The 12,072-nt window shown below is 39.0% G+C and overlaps 1 protein-coding gene across 13 annotated transcripts in view; it reads left to right on the plus strand.

The window, feature by feature from the left end:
* The window catches only part of KALRN (kalirin RhoGEF kinase), a 514,073-nt gene that overhangs the window by 194,980 nt on the left and 307,021 nt on the right, over positions 1 to 12,072 (plus strand). For all 13 annotated transcript variants that reach the window (XM_061472089.1, XM_061472007.1, XM_061471725.1 and 10 more), the window contains exon 4: positions 8,674 to 8,866. In XM_061472089.1, coding sequence (XP_061328073.1) covers positions 8,674 to 8,866 — 193 coding nt within the window. The remainder of the gene's footprint in view (positions 1 to 8,673; positions 8,867 to 12,072) is intronic.

Genomic DNA, 12,072 nt, shown 5'->3' on the forward strand with positions numbered 1-12,072 from the left:
CCAACCCCCCTGCCATGGGCAGGGACACCTCACACTAAACCGTGTGTGGACTCTGTCCAAAACCTTGTAAGCCTCAAAGAGTGGTTATGTCACTTCTGCTTAGGAGATAAAAAGTGCAAAGCAAATCTGATGTTGAGCTCTGCACTGCAGTTGGGCAGAAGCTAAGTTACTTATTTGTGGAAGAATCTGCTATTTTGAAGTGCAGATTTTTAAACGAGAAAAAAATCCAAAAGCATTAGGAATTTCTCACAAAAAATACCTCTAAAATATTAGGTCAATCAATAGATTTTGTTTTGATGAAATTCAAAGTTTTGGGTTTTTTAATGTTGCCTGGTTAAAAAAAAAAAGAAAAGAACAAAAAACCTAAGAAACAAACAAACAAACCAACAAAAACAAACATACAAACAAAACACCCCAAAACAAAAACAAAAAAACCCCAAGAAATTAAAAAAGACATTTCCTCTGAAAAGGCTTAAACAGAATATTTTGCTGCTATAAAAGCCTTTTTTTAGTTTTTAATTCAGTACACACTCTCATGAGAACCTGCACTTATTATGAAACATCTTAGTTTGAATTAATACGTAATTTCTCATCTTCTCTCCTTAGTTCCTTGTTTTAATTACAGCTTCTCTGTAAATGTATGTACCTTGCTCTCCCCTGCTGCCAGTGCTTACTGCAAGCAATGTCAGTACTACTTTGAAAAAGTGATTTTAGCATCTTTGGAGAGTGTTTTTTCCTATGCTCATCTCTGAGCCAAACAGCCCTGCATCAGATGTGCTAGTCCCAGAGTGCTTAGGCCTGCTTGCATCAGGACTGGATTTGGCATGGTGTCTGCCTCTGGACATATATTGAATTTCACCAGGTGCTGCTTATCTTAATCATTCTTTGCATGAGCTGAACATGTTTGCAGGTTTATTTATGCTATAAAATGTCTTTTCACTACGGGTAACTCTGCCTCTCACAACGCATTTCAATGAAATGTATGTGTTTGCAATCTGGAAACTTTCCGTTCTGGGGTGGCACTGTTTTACTGTGATGACTGGAATTCCAGGAGCTGTTCACTCTGCTCCAGTCTCTCACTTGTTAAGTCACTGATGCCTGGAACTGATAAATCAGGATTCCCGGTCTAAGAGCCCCAGGCAGTCATTGCCCAGATGAAGTATTCTTTTCCTTATGTGAAAATCTGTCAGTGTTGACTGTAGACTAAACTTTGTAGTGACTGAATGTGAAATGGACTTCATGGTCTCCCTGCTTGAACTACCAAAAAATGCTTAACGTGCAGGCAAAAAGATACATTTATTTTTTTAAATCCTACTAGTTTGACTGTGCTAAGCACAACAGTATATATTTATTTCTCACCTGGAATCCAATGGATTTGAATTTCCGAAGAAATGCTCAATAACCTCTGCTCATCCCAACTTTTTTTCCAGAATGGTGTGTTTATATTTCAGCACAACTCTAATATTTATTTTTTCCAACAAATGTCAATAACATATAATTTTCATTTAGTAAAGCTTTTTTGGTTTTGTTTTTGCTAAATCATCTCAAATAGAAGACTTTAAATGCTCAAGAGAGAGTTGAATGGTACTTACTGTTCAAATGTTTCTTTGTTGTAGTAACAAATCTTTAAATGTAGCCCTGCTCCCACAAAAACAAAGCCCTGATTAATTTCATATTTATCTCAACAGCTGTGTGAAGAAAGACCTGCCAGATATTGATCCAGATATAGTATATGTGCAACAATAAAAGGGGAAGAGGGCAAATGGGTTTATATGAAGACATCATTTACCAGCAGAAACTTAATAGGAATGTGAAAAATTATAATATTCACTCTCCAGATTTGGCTTTAACAGCTGCAATCATGCATTCTTGGACACAGCTGTGTTTTATATCTTTGCTATTTGAATGAAGACAGGAAACTTCTCAAATAGTGTTTATTTGCTCAATTAAATAGGAGAGTGAATGCCTGCAGAGCTTTGGGTCCCATTTCTGGCCTGGAATGTAATGATGTCGATCAGGATTTTTACCTAGGTACAAGACAGCGCAACACAACTCTGTTCTATCCTGACAGTGATACCATATGGGACTTACACCTCTCACAACTCTCAGGAGTTCACAGGATCACAGTTACATATTGGGAAAAGGTTCTTACACATAGCTGATGTCCGAGTTCTTCCTAACTTACATCACTTTACAGCAGAATTGCTTTTACTTTAGAGCCATTTTTCTTAGGAGTAAAAATTGAATACCAAAATAAGTTACTTGCTGGAGAACAGCAGAAGCACCAATTTTGGCACCAATTAGATTCTGTGAAGATGTCTGTTTTTTTTTCTCTCTTTCTGTTCCCTCCTGTTGACATGGGGCCAGGGGCGGGGGTTGAATGTGGACATTATGCAGCCCACACATCTGCATTCTTGTGCCATTCGCAATCACACCTCTTGTCCCCTAAGAGCAGTGGCTGGAAACCAGAGACAGGAGGTTTGTCTCTGTCCAGAACTCACTGGCTCCAACTCTTTTTATAATGTCACTGAATTTTCTCTATTGCTGCTTTATGTCCAGATCCAGCCAATGTGAAACTGGCTTTGATTTCTTTCTTCCTCTTTCTTACAAAGAGAAGTGAGAATGAGTGATTCATTTTCATTGCTGAAAGGGAAGAAACAAATTTAGGTCACAGTAAGGAAGAAAGGATTAATTAGAAATGGAGGCTGGATGACTGTTTCTCCGCTAATTATGAAAAAGCATTGTGAAACCAAGTTTTAAAATGTAAGAAGGAAAATTCAGGATGAAGTCTGTCTACTTACAGTCTTTAAGTAGCTGATGCTTTTTGGTGGGAACTTTCTGTTAATTGCTATTCCAGAGTAATGGTGCTCTCGGGATGTGAATCACTAACTTTGTTCGCTGGTCACTGATATACCAGCACCTAAGGGAGATGTGAGGATGAGCAGTGACAAGTGTCCTAGGATCTTCGAGAAGACAAACTGCCTCCTCATGCTTAACGGTCACAGTTGCTAGTGAACATGGGTAACAACTCAGACTGACGGTGTCAAAGCTGAGGGACACACCTGGTAATTGATAATAAGCAAAGTACATATTGCTGAGAAATATTAAATGGAGTAAAATATTTTATCAAATAATGCTGATTGAGGAGGGCTTGACAAGCATGCTAGAATGGACTTTATCTGGTCCTCTAAATGCATTGGAATGTATATTAGGAATGTAGATGGCTATTTCTATTGACAAGGTGATCTTGAAGCTCAACATGGGAACCAAAAAAAGTCAGTCGGTAAATGCTGATTATAAACCTCCATGTCTAGCTTCATTTTCAAGCTGAGTAAACAAACCACAGACAAGATAAATAAAAAATTTGCAACTGATCAAAATATTAACACGTAAGTTTCTGAAGTGATCCTTAGCACACCTTGATATGGAAACTAGGCAGCTGAGTTAGTTTAGTCTCAGTATGAAATGAAGCCTTTGAGATAAGAGTCTGCGCTTGGAGGCTTTCACATACCCACTTTTCTCCTCTCCCTTTTCCACAATCAGCTTGTGAATCAGCGGACTGACTCCAGCCACATTTGTCAAAGGAATGGTGATCTCAAAAATAATTGAGTTCCTGCAGATTTTGTGTTTACAAACTGATGCTCATAGAGCTACTTGTTATGCTGAGTGTGTCTCCCGGCAAGGTGATGCTGACCCACCATAAAGGAGATCTTGCTCTCACTGTTAATAAATCGTATTTTAAATGAGATGCTGTACATATCAGACCTGTGCTTTTAGTAGTCCAACAGGTATGCTAAATGTGCTTCTTTGTCATTAAGTCATGAATGCGAAATGGAAGTGGAAATGTGTTATTTCAGCTAATCAAGTGTTAAAGCTTCTAAATGCCAGAAGCTTTGGCCAAACCATAAGGAAGAAAAAACACATAATCAATGATAGGTATTTGAAAGATTAATCAGAAAGCATGAAGTCCTTAAACTCATTTGGTACCCAGCAAGCCAGCCTTTGCCAAAGAAAATACAATTTAGAATGTGCCTGAATTAAAGAGGAAATTTGAGAAAATAAGGCTATGAAAGTATCCTAGAAACCAAAATAAAGGCATTTATTTTGATAAAATTATCACATCTGTTTCTGAGTTTTGATTTTATGCTTCTTTAAAAAAATCCACATTGTAAATATTGTTTTCACAAATATTCTAGGTTTTTTTTATCGAAGTTAGAAGCTGGTCTTTGTCTTTGCTCAAAAGCAATATAGCAAGTGAAATGACATACCACCTAAGAAGTATTTTGTGCTCACCATTGCAAATTTAGTCCAGATGAGCACAGCCAAAAGGCTGATGGATTGTCTAAATACCTTGCTCTGAGTGTTTTCTCCAATTTCTGATCAAATATCAATACCGGAAAAAACTTAGTACCGCAATCATCATTAATTGCCATTCTAAATGATTGCTTTTGTGTAATAGGTGGATTGATGTAGCATCTGGGGAGCCAGGGACAAGGCAAGTCTTGCCTGGAAAGTGTGGAGGAAGCTTGATTGCTACTGATGCTTTTCCTGATTAATTGCTAAACTGGGAAGGGTTTGAGTTGTTGCGTTTAAACAGTACATTTAATAAGCATGGCTCGATTATTCAAAAGGAACCTAGGGTCATTCCTCAGTACATGTTGAGGTAACTGAAGAACAGTGACTGTCAAAGATGACAAATCTTCACAGATTGCTCTGACTCCCCAGAGTTTAAGGGTTCCTCATTATGTGTACACACAGCCAACTTTTTTAGGACCCTATCAATAGCTGTAACATTTAGATATTACAACTTAAACTTGCAGCTTTTTTAGTTGTATTTTTGTTTTGTTTGGGTTTTGTTTTGTTTTTTTTTTTAACTAAATTGCCTGTGAGTTGTCCCCACATTTTTGTAAGCTTTTAATGCTTCCATAGATGTGTTCAGCTTTTTTCACCTATAATTTCCTGAAGAGTATTTTGTGTGTGTGTGTGTGTGTTTGTTCTAAAGAGCTGAATACTGTAGTGTGAATGTAGGTACCTGGAGACCTCCACCAAGGCAGGCTCCTTAGACAAATGCAGCATGGCAGATGGTCCCTGCCCTGAAGAGCTTAAACTCTAAATAATTGTCTTCTCCCTATCTTCTTTCTCTGAGGTATTAGTACCTGATTAGTATCCAGCTGCCTGCTTGTACAGTATAAGTGCTCTCAAAGTCACTCCTCTCCACAGCATACTCAGCAACTGAAAGCAGAAATAATGAGTAGACAGCTTTCTGGCTTGCCACAGTTTAAACACTGTTAAATAGTAGGTTTTTTTCAGCAAGCAGGTTTAGAAATCAGGTGTTAATTTTCTGCAAAGAGTCAGAGAAAGATGTGTGGCATTATCATTATGACAGCAAGATCATATTCTGTAGGTGAGACTGCAGACCCACAGGTCTTGTTACAGGTTAGTACCATTCATCTCATTAAAGAAAAATTGCAAGCAGAGCCATTTCTGCAAGATTGTGAGCAGGGTTCTTGAAACAGAGCTAGAGTTGCTCAAAATGATAAATACCATCCATTTTTACCTTACCGTCGCTATAATTGAAAAGGGGTACCCATCTTTTCACTTATTTCATACAGAAATTTACATGCCTATGTGACCGATCAAGTAGGGAAAACTCTGTAATTAAGAGCATTGTACTGAGTTTTGTATTATTAGTGAAATAGTTGTTACTTGTTGATGTGTTTTGAGCCTAAGAAATCTATGATTATTCTCCTTTCTTTTCTCCTCCTCCATCCCTGCGTCCTATCAGTTTCATACTTGAAAGTAATAAATTTTTTGAAAATTTGGTCTGGTTACAGGGACGGTGGATAGTTCTGGTAGGGAATGACTGCTTATCGCCTCTTCCAGGACAAGAATCAGGAAGCATCTTGACCCCTACCCAGGGGCTGATGTCCCAGCCTGGCCTGCAGGTTCAGTGGCTGTTCTGTGTCCTCAGAAAAAGCTGAGGAGTCATTACGCTTGCTTCTTCCACTGAAAATGCACTGTGAAGTCTCCAAACACCTGAAAGCAGGGTTTAGGGTGTTGTAGAACATTTTTTTGCACAGGCATGTTTAGGCTTGGTGTGCTGGTGGGAACAGGCGGCAGTACTGTCTGCTCCCTCCAGTGCTTCTCTGCATCTCCAGGGTCCAGAGAGGCAGATCGGTCCAGTCATGGTGGTATGTAATTATGGGTATCAAAATGGTATCACACTGTCTATTCTCCAAAGCTGGGGCTGCGGCAGGATCTGATTTTGAGACTGTCTGGGTCTAGGACTTTAGTTCAGGTTCATGAATAGAAGACTTTAGTCCATCAGGACATACCTGTTCTGCTTACCTAAGGAGGTTTTTCTGCTATTCATCAGTAACTATTAAACCAATCTGTTGCTTTATATCAGATTCGGTAAGTTGGCAGGTTGGCAGCAGCTGGGGGGAGTTGGAATAACAGTGATTGGTGACTTGGCAGAAGTTACTGAAGACCCTATACAGTTTTCAAAAAAAAAACAAAAACAAACCAAAACACAAATCCCCTTCTATTTATCCCTTTCTGATTTGATTCTTTGTCTCAGCTCTTATTCCAAATAGCAAGAGGCAGTAGCACCACCAACAAAGTTGTTTTTACAGCCTTTTTTGGCATTAGTTATGGAAGGATCAGATGTCTGACCTTTCAGCAGTAGGTAAAAATTGAATAAAAAGATCTATGTTCCTGACAGTGTCTGGAAGTGCTTGGTCTCCTTAGTTTTGTTTTGCACTGACTGTTGTATGTAGTGTGCTAATGTTAAGGCATAAGACCAAGGTTGTTGGCTTTAACTGCTTCTTCCTGGCACTAAGTTGAGACTGTTCAAGTTAGTGAACTGTCTTCATGTGGAAAAAAATGCATTGCTATGGGGTAGTCTATCCGTGCACAGATCTTTCTAGATACTGCTAAGGTCACCAAGGACTTTAATTTTTAAGTTATATATGTTAATCCAGTGTGCCTTCTATGAAGGATATTCCTGTCTGTGTTCTAGCCCAGAAGCCTACTTGTGAGCTTTATAGAGTTGTTTTCAGTGAGAGATGTAGGAGCTGAATCTTATTAGCAAAGTGCTTCAAGAATTTAGAGAAGTAGAGTACAGTGAAAATCATCTTGTCTTTTTGTATACTGAGAGTATGTGTGTGGAGGCTGAACAGACTCTTACAATCTCTGCATTATACCCATACATAATTATGTCTGTCCTCAGCATATTTCAGATTCATTCCAGTGATATCAACACTTGATATTTTAAATTACACTACATATGAGTTTATGTACACATTATTGATCCTATTTATGTGTTGATATGTTGGTCAGTTTTCAGAAAAGTTGAAGGTACTATATTCATGTATAAGAGGTTTTCTTGTTCCATACCTCACTGTTATATCTGTTATATTCATTATGCAAATACTCATTCTGCTATGTTTCTCCTCTTTCTCAACTGTTCTGTTTTCATCTTTACTCCTTCTTTCCACAATTCCTTTCTTCCAGTAGCTTCTCCTTCTGTGAAAAAGGCTGTGGCCTCCATTCCACCTTAAAAAAGAATAAAATAAAATAGATCAGTAGGTGGACCATTCTGGCATTTTTTGTGCATCACTAAAGAATTTTACTTATTTACCATGCCAATAATATTACTGGTGATGGCAAATTTCACATTTTGTGCAAGTGCTTGAGGCCTAAGCAGGCGCCATAGCTCTCAAGACTTCAACGTAGTGCATGGGAGATATATTAGCTGCTCAGTCAGAAGAGCAGACACTTCCTAAATCTCATCTAATGTTGGATGCTGCAAATGGAGGATGACAGTTCTGAACCATACCTCTTTTTCTGAGGAGCAATACTATGTCCCTGTAAAAGCAGTGATGAAAGCTGCCCAGATTTGACTTGTATCAACATGTCATTATGTTCTTTCTTTTCTCTTCCCCTGAAGAAAAAGGGAAGATGGGTTTGCAAGACAAATGCTCTGGTGTTTTGGGGCCATGCTTTGGCAATGACCAAGCCAGATAACTTTCTTGACCTTTAGAGAAGGGAAGAGCACAGGGTAGCAGAAAAGTATGACTGTGGATTGAAAAAGATCCTGCAAAATTTGGAAGATCAGACAGGAGGGAAAAGAGCCCCGAATTTAACAGTCCACATACTGAGTCACAAGAACCTTCCTTGCAGGGAATAATTGCCAGGCACTTTTCTGAAAATTACAGTTTTTAAAAAGCCCTTAAAGGCGCCTCTAAAATGAAGACACGCAAACTTACAAGTGCCCAACAATATTAAGGTACAGGACCCTTCTTGCTGGCTTGAATTCAATACAGTGAAAGCAGGACCTGCTGCCTGTACACATAAATAGCTTTTATCCAGGTATATTTGATTCTGTTTTCAATTGTGTGAAATTATGTATGTTTTCAGTGAAAATTTGAATTACATGTATCTGGTAAATTAGAGCTTAAACTGTAATATATACACTTAAATTTCATGTAAATTAGATTATGGTAAAATTAAAATAGCCTTTCAGATAGCCTTTATGCTGTATCATCTTTCAGGTATTATTTTGAAGTATATCCTTGCTTTGCTCTGAAGCCCTGCAGACTAGCAATAAAGTTAAATTTCAGAGTGACTGTCCACAACATTAATTATCTCAATATGCTTTTATTCTTACAGTGAAGATGTTTGTAAGCGAGGATTCACTGTTATTATTGATATGCGGGGATCCAAATGGGATTTGATCAAGCCTCTCCTAAAGACCCTTCAAGAAGCCTTTCCTGCTGAGATTCATGTCGCCCTGATTATAAAACCTGATAATTTCTGGCAGAAGCAGAAAACGAACTTCGGCAGTTCCAAGTTCATCTTTGAGGTGAGAGCCACATGAGAGATGTGTGATAAGGCATTAGCTCTGTTGAGACTTTCTTCAGGTAAAACAAAAAAATTCCCAAGCCCTGTGACTAAGGGAAAAAAAAAGACATTTGAGGCCTGTTTGAAGGAGTAGGCTGATGCCCTGGCATCAGGTTGCCTCCTGAGGACACTGGTGGAACAGGATGCATGTTTCATTCCAGAGGTTTACATACAGCAAACTTTGGTGACGTTTTTTTTTGTGCCATTTATTTCTGGTAGTGTTGCATTCAGTCTTTCCTTTGTTTCTCTTAGCAAAAAAGCCCCACCGAATCAGTCAATACACTAAAGATGATGTTCTCTAGATGTTACAGTGTGTGTTGATTAGTTGACCTCTACCCACTTTGGGAAGTGGCTTTTTTTATAAAAGACATTTATACTAAACTCAACTGTGTATTGTCACCACTTTAATTGAGATTTACAGTTCAGGGGTAACATTAACAACTTCGGTTAGTGATAAGGTGCCTCAAGCAGGTTCTTTGAGAAGTAACCAATATACAACTGTGTAATTAAAGAGAATTTTACTACCTTTGTCATTGGTGAGGACAACCTGGCTGTGTTCTCTTAGTGCACATTAGTTTTCTGTAAATTTCATATTCTTACCCAAAGAGAAGCAAAGCTCAGGAGCGTGAAGTGCTCATACATCAATCATGCCCGGCCATGAGTTAGTCATTTGCTGTTTTTTCTTAATTTGCTGGGAAACAATTCTATCATTGACTGTCTTACTTACCAATCCGTTCATTCAGAGATTTTACATCCCTGGAACTCAGAAGAGAATTTGGCTATAGTTCTTATTGTTGACTGCAGTGAAAGACTATATTTAATTATACATTTAAGATATGTTGCAGTCAGTGTGTGATATAAATATGTTATTATTTTCAATTTCTTCTTAAAAGCACTCCTGAATTGCAATGGACAACTAGATTGGTGTTAAGCGTTAACAGACTTTTACTTATCACAATTTAAGTATTTGTGCATTTTTTTCCCCTCTGTCTCACAATAAAACCAATGAATTCATAAATGTTGGTATTTAATAGGGTCTTTAGCTTCCTTGGCTACCTATGAGGGCTTAGGCATTAAAATAGCCCCACTTGCTATCCCCTATGTGCCTTTAAAAGCAAGGCTGCCTTCAGTATAGCTTTATGTCACCTCCAGAGATTTCTCACACTTACTAAAATCTCTGGCCCTGGCAGAAGTGGCTGCCATTACAGTGCAATGAGATTGGCAGTGCTGCCTGTTTGGAATGAGTGGGATCAGGGCAGTGGGAAGGAGAAAGGAAATGCACAGGTACAAAACAGAAGAACATGGCAGGGGGGTTGGAACTAGATGATCTTAAGGTCCTTTCCAACCCTATTTTATGATTCTATTGTAAGGGTGGTGAGGCACTGGAATGGGTTGCCCAAGGAAGTTGTGAATGCTCCATCCCTGGCAGTGTTCAAGACCAGGTTGGACAGAGCCTTGGGTAACATGGTTTAGTGTGAAGTGTCCCTGCCCATTGCAGGGGGGTTGGAACTAGATGATCTTAAGGTCCTTTTGAACCCTAACTATTCTATGATTCTATGATTCTATGAAGCAGGAGAGGGCCTGTGCATAGACCAGAATAGCATACGAGGATGTGGAGCTTCTATTTAAAATACATAGGGGCACTAAATGGTAGTACCAGGGAAGCCCAAGAAAAGACAGATTATGCTGTCCATCCAACACTGGATTTCAGTCCTTCAGAGCTTTAGTAAACATAAGTAATGTCTTCCTAAAGCTTCAAGACCCAGAAGTAAAGTAACAGAGCTTAAATATATATTTTTAGAACATCTGCTTGTTTTTAAAATTAAATTTTCTGGAGTTGGTTTATATCTTTTTATTGTGTGGAGTTGGTGTCATGACAGTGAAGAGTAAACTGTGATCATAGTTACTGCTCTGAGTCTGTATTGTGTTAAAAATTCTGGACTCATTTGTTGTACATGCTGGCAGATACTAAGGGTATTTTCAATTTTGTGTGTGCACCTTTGTTCCTTGGTCTGTATTCTGGGCTGTTCACATGGGTGTTTGTGATGGTTCACGAATGTTTGGGCCACAGAAAGAGGGTCAGTGCTTTTGCTGTCTATTTGGCCACTTGCAGACAGCCAGAACTGACGAGTCTTTCAATTCTATGATTTAATGGGATTTATTAAGCTGTGGTCCACTTTACAGTAGACGACCTGCAATATAGACACCACAATCCAGGAACTTCTCTTTTAAAGGTTTCTTGTGGATGCTGCTACATATCTGCTAAGTAGGCTGAGGCTCTGGGGCAGCTCATGTTCTCTCATAAGAACTCTGAATATCAAATAAGCATTGCAGGTCAATATGACTCACATTGATTTGATTTATGTAGGGCAGCACACAGCTACCCTCTCTGCACTGAACTATCACAGTGATTTCCCACAGTTGTGAACAAACACAAGGTTCTTGGCAGGAACGGACTGCAGTGGAAGACAATGGAAGTCTGTTGAATTACTCCATCTACAAACTCAGCACTAACCAGCATCAGTTTTAAAGCCAGATTCTGCTTTTAAGCTTAATGGAAGCATTATGCATGTGCCAGGATAGTGTAGGACCCTTAGTGGAGGCTAATGATCTGGGTTTTGTGTTGTGAGACTCTGGCAGAATGATTCTGTGTCACAGTCCAGGGTGAAGCATGCCCTCAGATCATCACACAAAGAAAAGAGAAAAAAAAACGGTTTAGTTGACATATGTGGACTCCAAAACTTCCTGTCATTTTGAGGAATGGACCAGGCAGCTTAGTTAGCATTAATTCAGAGGTGCCTTCAAGATTATTTTCTTGTTTCTGCCAAAAATGTTTAAATAGTGCTTGCTTTTCAAAGTGATTTCTAAAAGAAAGACGGGTGATGCCTGACAGGCAGTTACTCTGTTTTACCACCTACCTGCCTAACTATGGTTGTTTTCATGAGAGTTTCAAGAACTTTGAGAAGGCTGCATAGAGACCTCATAGCAGCCTTCCAGTATCTGAAGGGGGCCTACAAGAGTGCTGGGGAGGGATTCTTCATTAAGGACTGTAGTGACAGGACAAGGGGTAACAGGTTAAAACTTAAACCGAGGAAGTTTAGATTGGATATAAGGAAGAAGTTCTTTACTGTGAGGGTGGTGAGGCACTGGAATGGGTTGCCCAGGGAA

This window comes from Pezoporus flaviventris, unplaced genomic scaffold (assembly GCF_033815535.1).
Source record: "Pezoporus flaviventris isolate CSIRO_AGI_PZ_B2104156 unplaced genomic scaffold, CSIRO_AGI_Pfla_v1 ptg000001l, whole genome shotgun sequence".
Classification (NCBI taxonomy): domain Eukaryota; kingdom Metazoa; phylum Chordata; class Aves; order Psittaciformes; family Psittacidae; genus Pezoporus; species Pezoporus flaviventris.